General features: G+C 43.3%; 1 protein-coding gene across 17 annotated transcripts in view; it reads right to left on the reverse strand.

Annotated features, from left to right (window-relative positions):
* The window catches only part of utrn (utrophin), a 242,980-nt gene that overhangs the window by 147,990 nt on the left and 71,310 nt on the right, over positions 1-23,680 (reverse strand). For all 17 annotated transcript variants that reach the window (XM_049591027.1, XM_049591013.1, XM_049591017.1 and 14 more), the window contains 9 exons: positions 23,505-23,654; positions 23,099-23,251; positions 22,906-23,007; positions 22,604-22,724; positions 21,875-22,092; positions 21,597-21,714; positions 19,730-19,935; positions 18,483-18,637; positions 18,172-18,361 (listed from right to left, as the gene is read on the reverse strand). In XM_049591027.1, the coding sequence (XP_049446984.1) occupies positions 18,172-18,361; positions 18,483-18,637; positions 19,730-19,935; positions 21,597-21,714; positions 21,875-22,092; positions 22,604-22,724; positions 22,906-23,007; positions 23,099-23,251; positions 23,505-23,654 (1,413 nt within the window). The remainder of the gene's footprint in view (positions 1-18,171; positions 18,362-18,482; positions 18,638-19,729; positions 19,936-21,596; positions 21,715-21,874; positions 22,093-22,603; positions 22,725-22,905; positions 23,008-23,098; positions 23,252-23,504; positions 23,655-23,680) is intronic.

Consider the following 23,680-nt stretch of genomic DNA (forward strand, 5'->3'; position numbering starts at 1 on the left):
CTCTCTCCCAGTCTCCTCTTAAGGTCAAAATTCTCCTGTATTTCTCCTGATTTATAACAAAATTTTCACACCTTTTTTCCCCCCCTTTCATTATCACACCCTGTTTCTGGCACTCTACAGAGTGTATCAGCCCTAAGACCCTGAAAGTCTGTTTCCACTGTCCCCACCAGAACAATAATACAGCTACACAATACAGTGATGCAGGAGAGGGCTGCTTTCACCTCGTCTTCCTCAGGAAATGAGAGACAAAGAGAAGAATGGAGAGTACTATAAAGCAAATTTCAGACGTTAAAGGAAGGGATATGCCTTTAGCAAATCTGCCATGTCAATTTTTTTGTTAGGCATGGGGAAATGAAATCAATGAATAAATGAACAATGATGAATATTAGTTCATGCCACAGATTCATGCATGTTTATGTCAGAGGAGTGAAGTATTTTGTTTTCTTTTCTGAGAATTTTTAAAATTCAAAGTAAGAAAATATTTAACAAAACAATGCTGTGGCAGAATACTTAGCATTTTATTTTCAACCTTTAAAAGTCACCAGAATGCAGGAAACAAAGTCTCTGAAACCCACGCATTTTCTCTCTCTTTCTGAGGTCTCAAGGTCAGCAAATATGAGGCACAGGTCATGTTTGGGTCTCGGTATTATGCATGTTCAGAACTCTGGCTCAGAGTGACTAACATTTCCTACCCTTTAGCTTCAACCATTGTAATGTATTCCCTGAACTCTTTACCCAAACCCTCATGCTCAAGTCTTCAGTTTTACAAGTGAGCACAAGGCATCCTTTGTATTCAGCAAGCCCCGTCAGTGTTACAGCAAAGGAAACTACACACACACATTTTTGGCAGATTTCCCTCTACTGTCTCAAGCATACAGGGTTTTTCAAGGGCAACTCGCAGTGAGTCTCAAAGAGATGATCTAATTACTGTCATTAGCAACATCTAATTGGAGCTTTAAAATTAAAAGATTAGCTCTGGTGCTAACTGTGCTAACCTATTTTAGGGTTTCGGAGACCAAAAAAGGGAGAGAGATGGACAGAGAGAAAGAGAGCGCATGCTCACCAGTCCATCACATAAAATGATTTTTTTTCTGCCTATATCATTTGCCCCTTTAACCTCATAAATAAACACAGAGGCTATGAGAGGCGGAGGAGAATGCAGCGTGTCTGGCCCTACAGCCCCATCTCTACCCTTTCAGCCTCCACCCCTCTTCACTAATTAACAATTGTTTTAATCCTCCTTTAATTCTGCAGACAATTGCACAATTTGTGTGCGTGTTTGTGTGTGCATTGCACGCTGAGGGTCCCTCACACCATTCACCAGATTAGTCGAGCTACTCTCCGCCAAGCGTCACCCACAGCGACCAAAGGTAATTGCTTTTTAATTAAGCCCCCGGTGCTAATCCCAATGATATTTAGCAGGCACGAACTGGCACGCACACACATTCGTGCACACAGGCACTGAAGAGGGGACAGAGACTAAAAGAGGGAGACGTTCAACAAGACCCACCCGGCTGTAAACTGCACAAATGTGTAATAGGCTTTGTTGGTATTTCTCTTTTGTCCACAGTGGAAGGCAGGGCAGCCAGTGAAAATGAAGTCGTTCATGTACTAAAGCAGCAAATGAATTTTCACCCCATGCCCAATCTGAGAATATCCTTTAGACTGAAAATGAGCGCTTGGATCGATCCCGGACAGTGTGTGTGTCTATTAGTGTGTGTGTGTGTGTGTGTGTGTGTGTGTGTGTGTGTGTGTGTCTCTCTCCAGTGACCCTCAAATAAGCCCGGCAAACCTCAAAGATGGGAAGAGCAATCGTACCCTTCTATCGACCATATCTTCCTCACCCTTTTCTCTCTCTGTCAGGCACCCGTCTCTTCATCCTCTTTCTTCCCATCTTTCCCACCCTTTCACCATGTCCAATTCCCACTTCCGCTTGTCAAAGCATCCCTCTTTTTTCATTTTCTATCCTCCCACAATGTCATGTTTCTGTCTCTCTTTCCTCACCTCAATTTCTTTACTGTTAAAAAAAAACACTTGGCAGCCATTTTCTTCTCTGTCATGACGGGGTTTTTTTTTTTTCCTCCACTGCCTTTTGAGTCACCCTCCTCGCTTCCTTTTTGGGAAACCAGACTCTTCTCCTGCGGGGTGATGAGTGAAAATGTCCCTCTTTTTTAGACATTTGGGTGATAACTATGAAATGTGCTGAACCAATGAACACCCACACTTGCAGCGCTGTAGTAAATCTAATTTGATTCCTCGTCACGTCTAACAGCTCTGAGTTTTCTTTGATGTCTACGGTCCGATGTGTGGAGGTACCACTCGAGTGCAGTTAAAGCTTATGTTGGCCTGTCTTTCACAAACATTTTCATTGCTCACACTGATCCTTCCTCTGTCATCTCTGATCCCTCTCTCAACTTTCCTGAACATCACACACATTTGATGGAGCTGTCTCGTGTCTAATCTTTTAACCACGTTGTGAGAAAAGGACATTTCTGATTTAATGTGTCTTTTTAGTTTTACCAAAAGCTGCTTAGCGTACAGACTACATGTCAACAGCAAGAACTCCTTTGAGCAAAGTGAAGAATACAAACTCTTCTCTATATTTCTGTGAAGTGCTTCTGACTACACATCATACTGATATTTTTCCAGACAATTTCACTCAGCTGTATTTCTACTGTGGCATTTGACTCTGGCTCCTTTTGCAGGCTGCACCCTCCTGCAGATTACAGACTATATATAGCACGATTTATCTTTAATCTCCCTGTGATATAACAGCGGAAACCGTTTTCAGTTGCTTTTGTTTTTGCCGCACCACAGTATTTACCTCTAAGGGCATGCTCAGTGCACTATCCTGTTCCTTTAACCAATGCACAATGCTGTTTCCTTCATCCCTGTGCCTTCTCCTTAGTACAGTCTTTTCTGTTGTACTTCCTTCTTTCTGTCTTGTCTTTTTTATTGCACCCCCTAGCTACATTTAGCTTTGCTTTAAACCCCTTTCCTCTTCATTTAGGCCACTGATAGTCGTCACAAGTCAGAGTTCTGCCCATCACAAGGAACATATAAACTGAGGCCTAGTCCACATGGACACAGGTGTTTTTGAAAACTGGGTTCTTTCCTCCTTCGTTCTCAAAAAAAAATCCCTTTCCACAAAGGCACTGGTCCAAAAAAACACAAACCACATTCGAAGCGTTGTCAAACGCATGCCAAACCAACAGGCAGCAATATATTCGTAAAACCAAAGCCACGACAAGAAGAACAAGATTATGTAGGCCAATCATAAGCCTGAGAAGAAAGCCATAACCAGAAGGTTACCTGGAGCAGTGACCTATGTCACGCATTCTGATGCCTCTGTTCCTCCATATAGTGGAAGAGTAACTGTAAATTTATGTGTAAACATTTAGGAAGTCCTGTTAGCAAGGTTAGAGCCAGCACTATATTGGGCACAACCACCTTTGCATGAAATGTCACCTCATTTGTGATGCCTCACAAATGAGACAATGGCGGACACTCTGACATTACAAGCCACAAACTCTGTTTTCCTTATCTACATGTCAACAAAAAATCTTCCCCCTGGACAGAGTTTTACAAAAGGTCCATTTTTGGTGGCCTAAAATACAGTTTGCTTGTGGATGAAAGGCCAAAATATACAGAAAAAGGCACATGTTCAAATATTGCCATGTAAAAGGGGGAGGAAGAACGGGTCGTCCACTAATCAGAAAATCAGTGGTTCCTTTCCTAGCTCCTCCAGTCCTGGTGTTGAAGTATCTTTGGGCAAGATACTGAACCCCAAATTGCTCCCAATGACCTCGCCATTGGTGTATGAGTGCATGTTTAAGCTGAGAAACAGGCGGCACTTTGTATGACAGCCTCGGCCACCAGTGTATGAAAGCGTGTGTGTGAATGGTTGAATGTGACAAGTAGTGTTAAAGTGCTTTGAGTGGTCGAAAGACTAGAGAAGTACTATACAAGTGCAGGTCCATTTACTGTTTATACGTGGGCAAGGAAAGTGTAATTGAATTCAGCACAGTATTTACTGGAAAAGATGCAGACACACAAAAAGCTCTATAGAATCAAAACACACACACACACACACACACACACAATCTTGCACCCAACCTTGAGCTGTTAAGGCGAGTCACATACATTGTGTGAGTGGGCGTAGTTTCAGTAATAGTAACTGGCCCCCCAAGGATCTGACCCTGCATAATTAGACGCTGCTGCGTCAAAAGAACGCATTTGATCAATGTTTTAGCAGCATGTAATGATCTGCTTCATAATCATGGCATCAAGGCATGCTCAAGTAGCATGTAAGCCATCTGTCTAAGACTTGAGGAAGAGATGGGCAGGAGCTTTTAGGGAGGATGGGAGGAAAAGAGGGAGAGCATGAATGATTTAAGAGTGGCATGCGAAGAGCAGATGACGGCATAAATGGAAAGAGGAGGATATGAGCCAGAGCATATGCTAACTTACAGGCTTACTGAGGGGTGGTATTAGGGAAATTGGTACTGAGAGGAGTGATAACACAGGAGGAAGCAGACAGGTACAGCAAGAGAGCATAGTGTGGCTTCATACTTCTCAGCTAAAAAAAAAAAAAAGCTTGCTTCGTCAAATCAAAGTTATTTTTCTCCTTTTGTGTGTTGGTACAAAGAGCCTGTATGGTCGTTTAATTGATCAAAGAAATGTTTGTCTCTCTGAAAAAGGGTAACATTCAGAGACAGAATGACAGCAAAACAAAGACATTCGCTCTGATGTGGATAAGAGATTTGAAGTGATAAATCACTGAAAATGTGCTCTGCGTCTTCCACAAAACAGAGGAAATGCAAAGTCATTTGTGCGCCACAGAAATAAAACCAAACCACTGAGACAAAGAAGGAGCAGACGTTATCTTCCAGCAAATGTGCCACTTCATTTTAAAGAATTAATTACCCATGACAGAAGAGGGAAAATGGCCAAAGGTAGAAAAACACAAAGGAAAAGAGTGAGTATTGAAGTCAAGATGAGTATATGGGAGGGCAGGATGAGTGAGGGAGAAAAGAGGAAGTAACAAAAAAAACAAAACAATATAATTGTTAAAATCTATATGATTATAAATGGGGCAATACTCTTAGGAACAATATTCTGGTCTAATGCTGTTGATTGTGTGCGTGAGGCTAATTGAGTAAAGGCTACTATGTGTGTGAGCGTATTTGAGCAAGGATTACATACCGTAATCTCATCTCCAATCTGAAACTGTGATATTTGTCAGCACCACAGAGGTACAGACGCTCGCCCACTGAGAAAAACACAATATGGACTATGAGTCAGCACTGTGTTTGTGTGCTTACCATAGATATTGGCAGGGTGGGACATCGGCGGGGGGCAGAGCTCAGGCCTTGTCCCCGTAGATTGATCGTCAGGCCAGGAATAGAAGGAGCAGCAAAAATGATTGCACCCCTCATTTTATTTCCCCCACTTAGGCCGCCCCCTGACTCGGTGTGGCGAACAGTGTGGGCGATGGAGAGGGGAGGGGGTGAGGGGGAGCTGGAAGGTCAGAGAGACTTCAAGCTGGCAACATCACCGCCTTCTGCCTTTCACTGCCTCTAGGTCAATGTGTTCCCTTTTCTCTCTCTTTCTGTGTTCATCTTTAGAGATCTCACTGCACTTTTATTCACTTTTACAGTGAATCTGCTCTAGAGGGAGAGATGGCCATGACACGAAGGAGAGAAAAGAAAATGAGGGCAAAAATCTTGAGATGACATTGAATGCTATGCGGTATTTGCCTTCTGTCCACTGAGCCCACAGGACATCGTAATCTCTACCCTGTCTCAACTTGGTGTGATCTGAAGCGGGAAGTCTGGGCCGGCCATAGATCTTGATGTCAGGTGTGTCACAGAGTTCTGGCCGAGTTGGCTGGCCTAAAACAAACAGGTCTTCCAGTAGAGCTGGGTGTTGAACTTCAGTGCCCTTAACTTCAGTGTAAACCTGAAATATGTCTGTAGCATTGGGTATAATCTTGTACTCTGAGTGGTACAGACCAATCACGATTGAGCAGCAGATAAACAGTCCGTGTGGAGAGCAAGAGGGGTGAAACATTGGCTGAAATGCAATCTCAGAACCCATAAGCTATCGTCTGAATATTTAGCTTTTCATTAACTTTTCAAAAATGTATTTATCTGCATTCATATGCAGATATCTGTTTAAAGAGATGTGCCAAAATGACCAGTGCACTGAAGAGGAAGACTTAGCCCAGTTATACGCTAGGTTTATCATCATCAGATCAGTAGCTGATGGGTTCCATGGTTGGATAGAGAACTGGATACAGTTTTGGAGGTAGGGCCTCGTTCATTCCTATAAAAGTTGCTCAGTGTCAAATGAGGCCAATAAAGTTCAACTGCCTCCTACAAACTGACCCGGATGATTGGCAATGCTTCCATATTGTGTGGCCCATAGAGTAGGAGCAATATAGACTTCCGCTGGCTGAGCTCACTACTTCCGATTTAGCACTCCACTGACTTGAATGGGGATAAAATGACTCAACTGTGTGGCTCTTTAAGACTTCTGAAATGTGGATCAAATTCTAATAATGAAACGGGTCATGAAGCAGAGATTACTCAAACAAAATCATACACTGCTTTACAGTTGTCTCTTTCACAATGTAAGTCCATGTAAAAAACGTATTTCCTTTACATGTAGGATGTAATTCCACTATTTGGCCACCACGAAAATTGGCACATTAGCCTGGCAGGCTTCCTGGGGGCCTGGCTCTAGTCCTGAACACAGGTAACTAGCTTTACTTCCCAAAAAGCAACAGGCAGGGAACACACTAGCCCACATTCTGTCAAATGTAATGATTCATCATACTAAGAAAGATAAGGATTATTAACCAAAGAACAAAAAAAAAGTTTACTTGGTGATCAAAGAAACCAAAAAGACTTTTAAATCACCATATTAAAGCCAATACAGAGAACTGTAAAGCAAAATTAATGCCACCATTAACATACACAAACACGTAATTCTCTCTGTAGATATCTATGTGTCATCTCCCTTCTTTTTGCTCTTCCCTCCTGATAACAATCTGTTGTTTACCCTGACCATCACCATGTTGAGGGGCAGAGCTTTCCAGCACTATAAAGTCCATCTGACGATAAGCACACAGGCATTACCAGGTTTAGCTTGCTATTGGGACCTGCCTGAAAGCCACTAATGGAAGTGTGTGCACAAAATCCATTGCTGTAGTGCACAGACACAAGCCCAACGCACACATGCAATACTGACTCAATAAATGGGTTTACTGGATGTGGATGTGGGAGAGACAAAGTAGACAGAGAGAGAGAGGAGAAAGAGGAGGGGCAGGGAGGCTGAAGGACTTTTAGATTCTCCATTTTAGATTTACATCTAATAATGTCAAATGTAGTTTATCATATATGTCATCTAATCCCAGAATGACATTTGTCAATCACATGGCGAGTTTCTCCTCATCTCCTCCTAATGGAACAGTCACTTGCTGCCGTAACAGCAATTGAGAACAGGAGAGCAGCTTTACTCTGGGCTGTATCAGTGATTTAAGTGCTATTTCAAATCACCACTACTGCCAATAGGAGGTCAATCACAGTGATTTACATGTAATGTTGATTGGGAGCAGAATACCATCTTCATTTTCTTTTATTGTCCCTGCTCTCTCCCAATTTCGTCTTGATGAATTTAAATGATCTGCATTTATGAATCTGTTACCACATAATTCTCCTGCCTGTGACTCATCATTCAGGTTAGCTGTGGAGTAAGTGAGTGTGTGTGTGTGTGTGTGTGTGTGTGTGTGTGTGTGTGCACGTATACTTGTGGTTCAGTGAGTAAATGGGTGCATGTGTGTGTGTTCAGGTGTGAGAGAGAACATAATGCATTGTGGGCATGTGTGTCCATAAACTAAATGTGTCTAAGCATGCGTGAATCAAAAAAAATCTGTGATTTGAGTGCACGCCAGGTTACAGAGGGAGGAGTTGTGGGGGCTATTTGCCTGCACCTGAGGCTCTAACTGCTAATGCTAACACTTGCTAATAACCCAGAGGACCCCGGTCTAGCTCAAGGACGGGGAGGTCAGACAGCTGGGCTCCATGCCCATGGCTGAGTCACCTGTCCTGGGGTAGCAGTGAGCCACAAGCAAAGGTGGATGGAGTGTGGAGCCCAAAGGCCAAAGTATTTGCCAGACAAACAATGGGGAAGAGAAAGCATGACTACACACTGTCAATGCTTTAGGGCTGTTTCTAAAGTGGGTTTTGGCTGGAGAAACACACACACACACACACTCTCACACGCGCACACACACAGTAGGAGCCACTGCCACAGTAATGAGAGTAGGAGGACACTCCTCAGGAGGGAGGTGGGCCCTTCAGCCAATTCTCAGCGAGTGATTACACACAGAGAGACAGTGCAGAGCAAAAGTGAGGAGATGAAATGAGCTGCCAGGGCCCTCTGTATGCCTCACTATAAGCCAACCAGGCATGCTACTCAGAAGTACTCTTTACCAGTAAACCTCTCATGTCACAAGCATGCAAACAAAGAAGAACACTTGAGAACAAGGACGCTGCAGAGCTAAAGGAAGGCAAAAAGAAGCGCTGAGGACATTACAATGATTCACATTTACATTTAAGGCGGTAAAGCTGGCGTCTTTAATGGGAGTGAGTGCGAGTCGGAGTCTGGGATAAATACACCACAGGACGGTACACAGAAACAAAGCCTTAGGGAGTGCTGTATAGATGTAAAAATTTCTCTTAATAGCCTACAAGCTCATTAAACATTATTGCTTTGAATTGGGTAGTGGGAGAAGAAAACCATTTACACACAAAATAATAGATGCAATTCTAAAAACGGTCGAAGCTAAATGGCTTCTGCTCGCGAAGACTGCAAAGCTCAGTATTATACATCAACATAATGAGTGCTGTAAAAGGAGGCACACAAACACGCAAACTCCCAAAAGCTACCAGCGAAGCACGATTAACGGGAAAAGACGACGAGGCGGTTATGACTCAGGAGATTTTATAAACTTCCCATCAGTCATAGCTTGGTGAGCTGGCACGGCGGTCACCCCCGCTCCATCCTGCCGCTGTTAAGACATAGTGAGGACCAATGATGGAGGTCAATATGTTTTAGAAGATAAGCTTGGCTTTGCAGCTTAATTGGACTGCCAAGAGGAAAATACAGCCTGCATGTAATATACAACCTCCATGTCACAGAGTGTTGACTTGGTCAGATCAGCTGAATATTATTTATATGCTGATTTGTTTTTTCAGCTACAGGATGGTATAAATACAGCACGTTCCTCTGAAAAATAAAGAGTATGAAACTTGAAGCTTCTCTCAAAGTTATTTCCCTCACTCACAATAATTAATGGCTATGTTTCATAATATAAATCTGCTTTAAAATGGAAAAAGACAAGTTTTTTGCAATGGTGTCTGCCACCTGGTACAATCTTGAAAAATGGAGGCTCGATTTACGGCACTTTAGGAAGCGCGTCAACCATTGCAGAACCTGGTAACTATCGGTAGCTATCAGAGCATTAATGTATGTTAGAAAGCGCACATCAGTGTTTAAGTTTGCCTGTTTATCGCATTACAAGTTTGTTTGCTTCATTCTGATAGTAATTTACTTTGTCACCTCTAAGTGACGTCATCAGAGCTGCTGTGTTAACGAGCCAGCAACATGGGGTTTAGTTTCAGTTTTGTTCTTATGTATGACTGTCATTTTCCTCTCCTGTTTTTTTGTTTATTGCTTTGCGTAAATGCTTAAAGGTAAGTGTGTTATATTTATAATTGAAACCCAGATGTTAGTGTGATTATTTGCCAGGCTCTGAGGAAAACCCAAGCCGATCCAGTTGTCTTTGCGAACAATAATACCTCTTGGAAACGCTAGAGGGGGATATGTTGAAAAGTTTTCTGTTCCACTTTCAGAAGAGCCACTAGTTTACTCATTATACTGAAGCAGACAATAGCCAGGTGGGCTGTTTTAGAACCGGCGCTGTCCGGAAGCAGAAAGAATGGCCGACCCCTGAGGGTGAGCCCCGAGCAAATCCATCATGCAGAAGTCACTGTTCCAGTCTGGCAGCCAGTGAGTGCACCCCAGGGAGGCAGGACAAGCCCAGCATCACTGATTCCCCCAAGGGAAGGCCAAACGAAGCCGGAATGACTGATGCAACCCAGGGGAGGGTAATCGAGTGTGGAATGACTGATGCCTCCCACCGGTAGGGACGCAATCCAGGAAGGTCTGGCCTCTAAGGATGCTGAAGCGGAGCCAAATGAGCAATTCAACTCCGGAGTTGAATAAGTTTACAATTGAAGAAAGAGCAAGTGTTGGTTGTGCGGATTCTGTACACACGCAGGGCTGCAGGAATGTTCTGATTTCACTTGGTTAAACAAGCAAAAGCAAGCACAGCATCCACAAGATAAATAACTGAGAAAGAGCAGGAAAATTATTGATGCCTAATACTCTGTTGATCGCTCTCTCTCGCACTGCATCTTTCACCAAGTCTCGTCCTTGTGCCATCTCTCTATTCCTTCCTGTGTTTTCCTTTTCTTCAGACACAAGAGAGGTTAGTGAAACTAGTACAAAATACAGTTCACAGAATATACCCCTGAACAAGCTTTGGCAAAAAAACAAACTGACAAATAACCAAACACATGCACTAGAAAAAAGGGTGGAGCAACACAGAGAGATGGAATCATGGATTAGGGAGGGATTAAATTGAACCACCACATGTTTGCTGAGGCATGATTGAAGCAGCAAAGTAATCAGAAACTGCTCTGATGCATTAGTCTCTCACACTGTCAAATCTCAACAGCTGGTCCCCTCTGCCCTCTGACTGAGAGCGGGTCAATGTTGTGCAACGCAGGAGAGACAGCGATGGAGATCAGCGATCGATTATGATCAACAGTGATAGAAAATAACAGCAAGTCCACCACACAGCAGCAGTCGTTTCCTCTAGGGTGAAATCGATGGAGCTGACAAACAGCTGTAACAAGTTACAGAGTGATACAGCTGACATTGTTTTTTCATTAAACATCAAGAACACTGTTAAACTCTTATTAGAGCGGGAGCTACATGTTCAGCTGTGTGTGATTTCAGCATTTAAATGACTTCAGCATAACAAAGTCAGCTAGTGACTTTAATTAAGAGCTTTAATTGTTCATTGCAGCCATTATACGTGTTGAGCAAACTCTCTCACCACTCCTCTGACCACTGAGGAACTCAAGCCTCCTTTCACTGACATAATATATCATGTCAGAATCCACGAAAATACAGAATCACTCAAAAACAACACACCACATACTGTGCTCTGCCTTGTTAGTTTGTTTACACCTGCACCACTATAGAGTCAAAACTTCTGAAGTGACACTTCAAAATATAAAGCACACATACGCACGCACAGGCACACACACCACAACAGGGATGCACAGTTGGAGTCATCATTTGCTAGGCAGAAAAAGTGCCGAAAGTCCTTAAGTCAGTTAGGTATTTTGTATATATATATTTAAAATGACATACTGTGGAGGTGACAGACTCTGCAGAACAACGTCTCCTGGAACAGAATGTCTTGACAACCAAATGGCTCATGAATAAAAAGACCAAAAATAAAGGAGAAACAACGGATGTGGCAAAGATAGACTGCATGGTGAGCCACTCATGATTTGTGACATTTTCACTGTAAATACACACACACATCCAGCGAAAACTTTGTGGCTATCTGCTGATACACAAACAGTCTTTACACTGGTAAATATAGTCTCAAAAACAAACCAAGATCAGACTCCGAAACATGTGCTGAAAGTTTTCAGAACAAAGTAAAAAAATAAATAAATAAAGCGCACACATGTACAAGCTTAAAAATAACTTCCATCTAATTCAGGAAAAAGAAGAAAAAACAAAAACAGAAACTCTCAGCACTCCAGCTCTCGCTCTCTCTCCTGGAGTCCACGTACCTTGCAGAGTTTCTGGTAGCGCGGCGAGGAGATGGCCATCCTCTGGAGCCTGTGTAGGAAGACCACCACTTTCTGGAGGGAGGTCCGGACCATGGCCATCATCTTAAGACTGCTACAACTCTGCAGCAGCCTGCTCCTGGTCCGCATGCTAGCACTGCCCTACCCCGCTCATATTGTTCTCCCTCTCCCTCTCCCTAACCAGCCGACCAGACCCCAGCCAAGCTGACGTGATGCACACACACACACACACACACACACAAACACATGCACACGGAGAGAGAGAGAAAGAGAAAAAACCCACACACTCACAAGCGTACTCAGCTCAGCATGCCCCCATGTTTCGTCACATATACACACACGCTACACACAGTGAGTGCAGCCTCAGTTATCTCCCCCTCTCTCCCTCTTTATAAACAGTCACTCTCCCACAGCTCTCAGCATGCACACACTCTCACTCACACACACACACACACACACACACACACACACACACGATGATGCGGGCGAGCAGGACAAGACGAGACACTCACTTTCTCCTCCACGCGGACATTCACACGCGCAACCCGACTGCAGAGCCAGAGGAGAATCAAACAAATCACTTGTGACGGCACCCTGCAGAGCCAGAGGAGGGTGACGGGGGAAAAGGAAATGAAGAAGAAGGAGAAGATGATGAGGAAGAGGAAGAAGAAGAAAAAGAAGAAGGAGAAGACAAAAAACCAACAGGGAGAGAAGAATGGAAAGTGCCGGCAAGCAGGGGGGGAAAGGAGAGAGGAAGGCACGAGTTGCACTGGCTGAGAAGAGAAGCTGATCGTACGCGGTTCACTTTTTACTGCCACTGATCCGGAGAGAGACAGAGAAGGAATGAGTGAGAGAAAGAGAGGGAGACAGAGGTAGTACTCCTTTTAGACCAAGGAAAGGAGGAGGGAGAGGGAGAGAGAAAGCAGAGAGGAAAGGAAGGAGAGAGACGGATCAAAAGCAGCGGTGTAAGGGACGACAAACACTGCCTCTGCCGTGAAGGCAGAATGACATTACCCGAGACAGCCAACAGATCAATGAGCGAAAGACAGACAAAGAGAGAAAGAGAAGGAGAGAGGGAGAGAGAAACAGTGAGAGAGGGAGCCAGAACTCGGTGCACAAATGAGATGCACACACACAATAGAGTTACGAAGAGGGAGGAGTTATTTCGAGCGTCCAGGGTTCCTGGAAGTAAATGTCCCATTCATTGTCTGCCTTGGCAATGACTGACAGTTGGAGCACTTCCATGGCTTGGGTGGACATGGAACTCTCCTGGTTGAATCAGGAGCTGAGTGACTGTATTAAAAAAACATCAGTTTCTTTGATTAAAATCAAAATTACGAGCGTGCTTAAAAACGTAAATAGACGAGTTAACGAGGTGAGTGTCAGCTATTCCAATCAGAGCTTAAATTTGTGATGTGTGCCACTAATGCCAATAATTATGTTTTTTAGTAGAGACCCGCAGTTACAGCGTAAATTAGTTGACTAGATTAAGGATCATATCTGTATGAATTTGACAAATTCACAGTTGCAATAACAAAGTTATTTTAATGCCCTGCAGCTCTGAAGCTCATTAGTATCATTAAAGCCATTTGCTTTGCCAAACTGGCAGAAAAAATGATTTCTCACAAAGTTAAAATGGGTAGAACAAGAGGTTTGACAGAACAAATCAAGGTTCGACTAGCTTTTTGTGAAGCTTTAATTCACATCGCACTGTCTTCCCTAGCAAATGAAGACTTAAACCTCTGGGCTTGAAAACTCCTCTGGCGGAATTTGGCAGGATAATGATAAATTTGTCATGTTTTTAAGTTTTTATTATTAAAGCGTAACAAAAATATTGACACCTTTTGATTTACACTGTCAAATTTGGTGACAACTCAAATGACTTTCTAATAAATGCGCATTTTTTATTCTCAAACTAAAATTTAAATGAATAGCCACAGCATAAATCTACAGTACCATTTAATAATCCAAAAGACTCATTCCTTTCTAACACTGAGCTTATCATTACAATAGGAAATTCACAGTGCAGTAAATATTTCAGAAACCAGCAGCTCCTCCTACTTCGTGACACTATAGAACATGTGTGTGTGTGTGTGTGTGTGTGTGTATGTGTGTGTGTGCTTGTGTGTGGGAGAGAGAGCTCCTGTGTTTGTTTTGTGTTCGTGTGGCCCCAAATGCAGCTTTTAAAAGATTAACGCAGGAGAAAAGAGGCCTTACTGGAAAACAGCAAATGAAAGAAGACGAAAAGGAAAGTGGGAGTAAAGTAGACCAGCAAGTGAGAAGGTAGGAGGGCAGGGTCAGGAGAAGATAAAGAGCTTTTAAACATCTTTTATCGACGCACAAAACGTTTAAATCTTGAGAGAGTAAATCTCTCAGCAGCGCACACAAATACCAGAGAGATGACATCCAGAGACAAAAAGGCATCGGAAGAAAAAGAGTCACATAAAAAGCAGAGATAGGTGCACAATCAGCAGAGATTATCATAACACGGCCGCTCAGCTCCCGCAGAGAGCCACTGACCACACGGTGTTACACACTGGGGATTCTAAACCTATTCATGTTGTCTATGACTCTTTCTCTTGACTTTTTATTTGAAGTGCCACTGAAATAAAAAACTCTTTCTACCAACACAAGGGGCATCTATTTGAAGTGAGGACGAAAACCTCTGTATCGCCCAGCAGCAGCACGCTTCACACCGACGGCTCCCCGTTACTATGACTCATGCATTTGAAATGAGCACAAACTGACACACATACACAAATGGTGTTTTCAGTGGAACGCCATGGGATGCATTACAGCGCTTGGCCCCCGCTTGCCTTGTCTCTTTATACAGATGAAGAGAGACTCCGAGGCAGAGAGGAGAAACGAACACAAACAAATTCCTTTAAACCAACACGCAGCTTACCTACGCTACCAGCTAGAGTAATCATCGTTTACCGAGAGATACACACACATAGCCACAAGGAGAGGAGATCACGATGAGCTTACTGAAGGGCTCTGTTTAGACAAGGTTTAACTGGCTATAGCGTCCATCCCAGTCATTCACAGTATCGACTCTGCTTCACGGGGAATTACAAGGGAGAGTGTTTTGTTGGCTCAGTGTTAATGGGACTGACAGTGCCCGGTCTAAACTAAGGCGCTGTAGGAGGCATGTATGTCTCTGCTGCTCACATTGCTGTGGTCAACACACACACACACACACACACACACACACACACACACACACACACACACACGCACGCGCGCGCATACACGCACACGCACACGCACACACATACAAACCTCAAGCTCGACCAAACACGTATGGTCGAGCTTGATAAAAGCAGCTCCTCCAGCTGTGTGCACCTTGCACTTCTCTGCTGATGCCATTATTGCTATACCCTCCACCATGTGAGCACGTGTGTGTGTGTGGTGTGATGATGGAAGGACTTATACCACATACCAGCTCCAGTAAGAGTTACACAATGTGATATTATGCACCGTGCGATGATAGAAAAATGATTCAGAATTAATTAGCCCTTTAATGTCTCTGGTTGTTATTGGACCATTGCAGACAATGCTGCTAATTAACAAGCAGGGCTGCTTTATAGCAAGATTGGATATATGCGTGATTTGCTCAAACACGTTTGAAGAAAATAAGCTATATCACAATGCACTATATAGGGATAATGCAATATAAAATTACATACACTGTCGTATGATATTATCTTTATTGCCCACCTGTACCTCCAATGCCAAGATGACGAAAAAGTATTACAGTTAACCACTTTAAAGAGAACACTAACGTTACCTTTCTGTGTGGGTTGTGTGGAGTTAAGGACCTGCAGGCCTCAGATGCAGAATAACAATCCTCCTTATTCATTCCATCATGCATAAGGGCGAATATAGTCCATTTTCTTCATTTCAATCAATAAACCAAACGACGTGACAAACAAATCTTTACAGCTGTCAAAAACTCTTTTTCCCTCTGGGTCAAACACCTGCCAACAAATGACCTTCCTACCTATCCTCCTGAGCCCAAGACACCAGCACAGAAACACCCAGTGTGCACATTCAAAAAATGATTAGTTGAAACAGCTAGCTTGGCGCTTGATGGACAGACAAAACCTGTTAAAAGGGAAGTTTTTTCTTGCCACTGTCGCCAAGTGCTTACTCATGGGGGAATTGTTGGGTCTCTGTAAATTAAATTAAAGAGTGCCAGACCTGCTGTATATGAAAAGTGTCCTGAGATAACTTCTGTTATGATTTGATGCTATATAAAGAATACTGACTTGGCTTGACAGAAGAATGGTATCAGTCTTCTCATCTATGGAGATATAGATGATCATTAATGAGCTGTAGTGGTGCTGGTACACATTACTGCGAATTTTGCATTTACAAAAGTTGGCGATTCCTGTGGTCCAGTCTATCACCAATGCATCATATGTCTGAGTCTTAAGTTTAGTTTTATCTAATATCCATTCAGCCTCTATGTTTCCAAGACATTTCAGTTAATGTGCCACATTTGTATCTGCCACTGTTCCCACACAACACACCAACTGTGCGCTTAATATCAAAACAGCAGCGAGAGGGACAATGGCCAGTGGCCAGAAAAACTGTGATTAAAGTAACCCGACACTCGACAGTGGCAGAGCAGTCATTGTGAGTTAATAAAAGGGGTTGAAGAGACAACTCTCTATGTCAACACGCGTCCTCCGAGGCTCAAAGGCTGTTTTATTATCCCACTTGGTAGACATGAGTGCCATCCATCAATCTCGACTCCAACTGAGTCAGAGGGATTGGAATCAGAAAAAAGGATAGAAATGAATACAGTGGGCGACGATGGGAAAGATCAGATGTTGATGCGTCAGTATGTCTTGAGATATTAGCCTATGACTGATTTCTCACAGTGATCATTAGCCAATACCATGCACATTCAAAACATTCTGTAAATTGCAAACCATTTCCAGGCCTGAAAAACTGTTTTTCTCAATTCATAACTATTCCAGGAACCTCACGACCGTGGGAAGCCTGAATACCTGGATTCAATTTGAACTTTTACTGTTTTTTTTATACATGTACCACACACTTGACCTCTGAGATGACTTTGAAAGACTTTCCAGGAATAAAATTCAACAGTATAATGTGTCCTTTAAACTTAAACTGGAGAAGGCTTAAAATGATGGATTGTGTTCGATACAACAAATATAGATCACTGTAACGGGCAGATGAAAGTGATAATAATATCCATTTCTTCCCAATGGCCAGAATTGTATTAGACCAAATCCAGCTAGGGCTCAACAATGAGCTGCAGAAGTCTCTTTGCCTCACGTCCACACCAAGTTAATGAATCCTCAGAAATCTTTGTGGCCACTCATGCAGTGATTCGCTGTCATTTTTCTCTATAACCTTGGCCTGCTTTTAAATAATTGGACAATGGAAATGGGAGTGATAGCTCTGTCGCACGCAAGACAAAGAAACCAAGAATGTTATTACTGGACGTAAGCTTTCGGTTTTGAAAGATGTACGACATTGCAGCAATTTCTCAGGAACGAGGAGTTTATCCAGAGAGCAACAGGAAGCTTGGATACGCACGCGTACTCCAAATCTTTGACAATGTCTGAAAAAAAAAAAGGAGGTTGTGCAAATGACAGCCCCTCAGTGTACAATCCGAAAGAGATGAGGGAGGGTGAGACTTACAGGGTCAGTGTTTTTTTTTTTTTTTTAAAAAAAGACCTTTCAACAAAAAAGAATATCAGTACCCGATTTATCTGTTGAAAGGGTGAGGTGAAGTGATTTGGGGATTAAAACGTTACATAAAGCATAAGATGATGTGTGTCAACAGATCCCTGAGGGAAGGTCTGGGTAAATGACAAGCTAGTGAGAGGGAGCGCAAGCACACACAAGAACGCGCGCACACACGCACTGAATTCCTAAGTAGCATAGGACAAGAGGATCAATGTGCAGCACTCAATGCATACAAGCACTCACACGCCCTCTGCATGCCCTCCTATTCACACACCTTAAACCAGCCGCTTACACGTGGATGCACCCACACACACACACCTCTGCCTCAGTACTATTGGCGAAGGATGCGTTAATGAAGGATGACACTGAGATAATAGGCTAGCACCTGTGCATAGATTCTCTCTCACACACACACACACACACACACACACACACACACACACACACACAGCTCAGTTTCTCTGTCTGTTCACAGCCTTACCTCCAGTTGTCGCCTCAGCTCCTTCACGTGGGCGGAGTCCTGCGACAGGTCTTCCCTCTGAGAGGCATCGGCCAGAACGTTGACTGTCGTCTCTGCCTCCTGGAGCCATTTGAGGAAGGACTCCAGCTCCCTGAGAGACATCTGCAGGCCCTTCAGTTCATTGTCCAGCTGGGCGTGGCGGTCACTTGCCCTGCCAATCAATAATGATGATAAGTGCATGATTATGCATGCAAAAGAAGTTTATAAGCAGCAATATCTGCCCCTTGTGAGTCAAACTGTAAGTGCAGGTAAACAGGTGAGTGTGTGTGCACCTATTATTGATGCTGTTCCAGGCCGCGTTGTGCTTTTCTGTGACCTCTTTGATCCTCCTGGTGTCGTCAGTAGAATACTCCCGCAGAAGATGATTGGACAGCTCGTTGAAGGCCACGACTGTAGCTTGGCCTCGGCCCAGGTCTTGGAGGAATGCCTATAAAACAATCAACACGGTGGCGTTAGGATCATCATGAACAAGGGCATAGGTTTCGATTGAACATGGTGGGAGGGACAAATGAAACAAGCGACTCAGGGGTCCGGCGCCAGAGAATTTTGAGCACTGAAGACCTAATTTCAAACGCACATGTTCTAAATATTAAAGAGGACGTGTCCCCTGCATTCTCCCCAAAATCTACACCTGTGATCATGAAATACAAAACGTGACAGATGTGATTAACCACTGTGTGTCACTGTAAAGCCCCTGTTGGCACTGCTTTTCTAGATAATTCATTTGCATGCACCGTTTTCTATATATTGCTATCAGCTTTTGACATAATGCCAGCAGGAATATTAATGACCTATTCTTTTAAGTTTATAAAATTTAATTAAAGTTCAGGCACTAAACACACAAAGAAATTTGTTATTCTGCAGCTCAGCAATCTGACATTGTTATTTTAACCTCTACTTAATCAAGCAGGTTACATAAGCCCCAACTGTTATTCATGAGGCCATGTTATTATTTTAAATTTAGCATTAGCAAATGAGTCATCCATATATGACCCCCAGGCAGTCTATTCCTTTAACAACAAGGTACACTTCACTATTTTAAATGGACAATTACTCATCATTACAAGAGCACACAAACCAGGAGCAGATAGCTGTGTAGCTAACCTGCTGGATTCTGTTAAACTCAGTTGCCCTCTAGTGTTTGGTTCCTGTAATGCGCCGGACACACTCATGAGGCAGATTTTTTTTCCCCAGAAGTCATCATCTCGAATTAAAATGATGGATGATGTGGGTGTATGGATGTTATTAAGGTTCAAAGTGATACTGCAGAGGGGTGATTTATTCATTCCCACCTTGCATACAGCTGTATCAAGGACCTCTGATAGTTTATAAAGTAAAGTTTGGTGTCTAAGACTTTCTCCTCAATTAGGAAAGTAAGCAGCCAAATTCCCTTGAGTACATTTCTATTCCACCCATAATGACAAGTATACAGAATGACAATAAATGACCGGAGGAAGGACAGGCGTTAGACACCCAGAGGACATGGAGAGAAAGTCTAGAAGTGAAACTTTTCCCTAACCTTGTTGTCAGCAAGTTGTTTGGTCAGGGGATCGCCCGACTGCTGAAGAAGGTAGTGGAAACGTCCTTCGTTGTGCCCAATAAGAGCATTCACCTCCCTCCTCTGCTCCTCCCACTGGTTGCTGTGACCAATCATGTTGTCCAGCTGCTGGAGCCGTGCCTCGACACCATGCTGAGTGCTGTCCCACTGGCTGCGTACCTTCTCCACTTGAGACAGAGAGACAGATGCATATTCAACAGCAAGGCACAAACACAAAGTAATGACAGCACCTTAAAACCAAGATGTTGTTAAATGATGAAATACAAATACTGTTCAATAAAGGATAAAACCAAACCAATTAGACAGGGTTCCCACGCATTTTCACCAATGAATGTTCAAAACTTTCCTATAAATTCCCAATAATATTTTAGCCCATTTCCACGATTTTATTTAAGCAGATTAAAATGCCTAGGCCTATGAAGCAATATAGCCAATCAGAACTGGATAAGCACTTCCCAGGCTAACTACAAGCTAACTGCTTGGGCTTGCTAACTTAACTTTTTTCAGACATTCCCACTGCCAGCTAGCTGCATATCTGTGCCCATTGCCAATAGACCTGACCAGCACATATGGACACTTCCAGCAATGTCAAGGCTACGCCGCTTTTTGGGGGACAGAAGGTTATAATTCTGACAAGATTGTATGCATTTACTTTTTGGTATACGTTTGTTTTAGGGACTTCTGATAATTGTTTTGCGACCTTGCCCTGGACCTGAGCCTAAGAGATAACTTTATAAAGGTATCTTTAGGCTAAGTGTTGTCTTTACATAAGCAACCTATTGATAGCCAACTGTTCAATCTATAGGGCGCAGTGATTAGCATTGTTGCCTCACAGTAAGAGGGTTTCGGGTTCGAAACTGGGGCGGGGGGACCCCGTCTGTGTGGAATCTGCATGTTGTCCCCATCTCAGCGTGGGTTTTCTCTGGGTACTCCAGCTTCCTCCCACAGCCCAAAGACATGCAGGTTAATTGGTGACTCTAAATTGTCCGTAGGTGTGAATGTGAGCGTGAATGGTTGCCTGTCTCTGTGTCAGCCCTGTGATAATCTGGTGACCTGTCCAAGGATAGGCTCCAGCCTCCCGCGACCCCCAACAGGATAAACAGCTACAGAAACATTAATGACTGTTTGATCTATAGGCTGAGATTAAGTCAGGAGACCATGTCTGATGCTGCTATATTGTATGACTTTATCGCAGCCATCTCCTGCTCAAGCTAGTGATACATCAAGAGTAACTGTCACTAGTATCATTTAGCAATTTATCAGAATGACAGTGAATATTTACGCCTTGGTTAACCTATTACGCAACAGCTTTTCAGCATTTTCCTGTTTCTCTCTTGATGTTACAGTGCAATTCTATGCTGATAGATGAAGGGATAAAGGGACGTGGCCTTGGCAATAACACAATACCGTTCTGATTTATGTGTATCGCGTGATACAAGTGACGTTTCGGCGGTCACACAAAGCACCACTAGATTTTAAATTAGCAATATGTAGAACATATTTCACATAATGTTAGACATGTTTTGGGATTTTTATGAACGCATTATAAACAATAGCCAAAACAATGGATATTCAAAACTTTTCCAAAACATCCTGTTAATTCCAAACCATTTCCAGGCCTGGAAAACAGTTTTTCCTTTTCATAACTTTTCCAGGAATTTCATGACTGTGTGAATACTGATGAGAATTAAAAACAAGCTGCACATTTCCACAAATCCTGAGACTAAGTCTAAAAAAAAAACTAAAAACATTGTTCCTGTTGTATTTGGAGCAGCTAATGTGGATTTTAAACTGCTCAGTGGCCGTGATCATCCAGCTCTGTACATACGTTTCTCAGTAATGGATGTGCGAACATCCAGATTAGAGGTCTTGTTTTTGATGTTCTGTGCCAGGGTGAAAATGTCCTCCAGCTGGGGGTGACGCTGTTCCAGGTCACTCTTCGTTACCTTCACAAATACACACAGACACAGTTAGACAGTCTGAAAGTCATAGGATTGTACTTGGCAGTTTAGTTTTGCAAAGAAACATGCACTATTCATAAAAAATGTTCATTGCATATATCCACAACTTTTTTTCCATCTGACCTCTCTGCTCCCCATTTCTCACCTGAAGACGTCCCATAGTGGTCCTGATTTCCTCCGTGTCCCCCACAGTGACAATGTTAGACTTTAGCATCTGTGTGATAAGGAGGAGCCAGTCTGCCAGTTCGGTGGCTGTCTCGTTGAGGTCGGTGGGCGCCACGGTGTCCGGCGTGTGCGGGGTTTGGTGGTGGGGGTCCTCGCTCACGAGGCTGGCCATCTGCACGGCTGAGGGGACTGCAGACACTGGAGCGGGGACGGAAAAAAAAGGCGGTGAACACGAGGCAAGTAATGTTGACATATAGAGCTTCTTTAAAAAGGAAATGATGCAATGAACATTAAAGATGTTGGAGCGAGAGAGGAGGTGCTGTCAAATAGCTCTCAGAGGATAGTGGCATCACAGTAAATCATGATGAATGAGGCGCCAGGGTTTGTTTTAGTGTTACACAAGCAGGACTTTGTTGCTCACCTCTTATTTGTTATTTCATCATGCATTTTCATGCACCAGATTAAGCCAAGCCAATAAGGAATTTCAAATCTGCCACCTGAGTTCTCATTACCTGTAATACTAGTACATGTTTATATGTTTGTCCTCTACTGTTAATGATCCTACACCTCATTTTCCCTGTCTCATCAAAGGCTTAAAGTGGGACTGTGTTGAATCTTTTCATCTATACACCACTGATGTGTTAAATAAATAGAGCTAGAAATGAGAGAAATCATGACATGAAATAATTGCGTTTCTAAATATCATTACCAAGCTGCTGGTGCTGGACGACATGTTGGTGCTGTGTCCATGGAGACACGGGTGGCTGCAGAGTTTCCCTCAGTCGACCATCCAGAGCTTTCCAATCACCTGCAAGTTGCTCTACCTTGCTCTGTATGCATGAACGCATCGACAGGAACATATAATTAATGACAACAGAGAAACAGAGTATATTTAGCTTTTAATAAGGCAGCCAATTAAACTTGAGACACTTTAACAAGTAATACAGTATAATCATAGGTTGCAATTAGCAGTTTGTCTTTATTAAATCATGTAACTATGAAAAACGGGACCTTTTCCTGAGGCATCAGCTGCTGTCGTCTCTGTAGCTCTATAGAATGAGCCAACAGGTACTCCAGGTCCTTCTTCCTGTCTTTCATAGAGATCTCCAGAGCCTACAATAGGTAAGAACTCATTTTAGGTCCAAAAATGGATTTTCAATGAGGTTAGATGTGTTGATCCTTGTGATGTATTCAGACAATCTACCTGTGCTTGGCCAGGGGTCAAGCCTCTGGTCATGATTGTCTGGTGCGTGACGATGACCCAGTCAGTGAGTCTGTTCATCCTGTCCTGGAACTGGGCATGGCTTTGCAGGTTGGTCTCCACCTCCCCCACTTTGTCCAACAACTCATGGGTCACCTGCCGAAAAAAGGAGGAATAAAAAAAGGGGTGACAGAAGGAGGAGAGAGTGTAAATTGCCAAGAAGCGAAATAAAGGTTTTTAAATGTGGTGGTGTGTTGTGTCAAATGCATATACATTATAAGAACAACAGCTCAAGGAAATGTCCGACCCTCGGGCCCTCAGCTTTCTGCAAATGTGGCTCCCTGAGCAATATAGTTGAATCACCCTGATTCGCAGTATAAAGTATAATAAACTAGCAAAAAGTTTGCACCTTGCTCCAGCTGAGGTTGATTGCTCTCAGTTTGCCAACATGCTGGTCTCTGCTCTGTGGGCTCACACTGGGACTGGCCAGGATCTGTGGGGCATGCTTGTTAAGCCATCCGAGACGTTCATTCTGTGCGTCCATTTCCTCTGCAAGGGCCTGCCAGGGGAGACGAATTGAATCTT

The sequence above is a fragment of the Epinephelus fuscoguttatus genome, linkage group LG11, assembly GCF_011397635.1.
Source record: "Epinephelus fuscoguttatus linkage group LG11, E.fuscoguttatus.final_Chr_v1".
In the NCBI taxonomy this organism is placed as follows: domain Eukaryota; kingdom Metazoa; phylum Chordata; class Actinopteri; order Perciformes; family Serranidae; genus Epinephelus; species Epinephelus fuscoguttatus.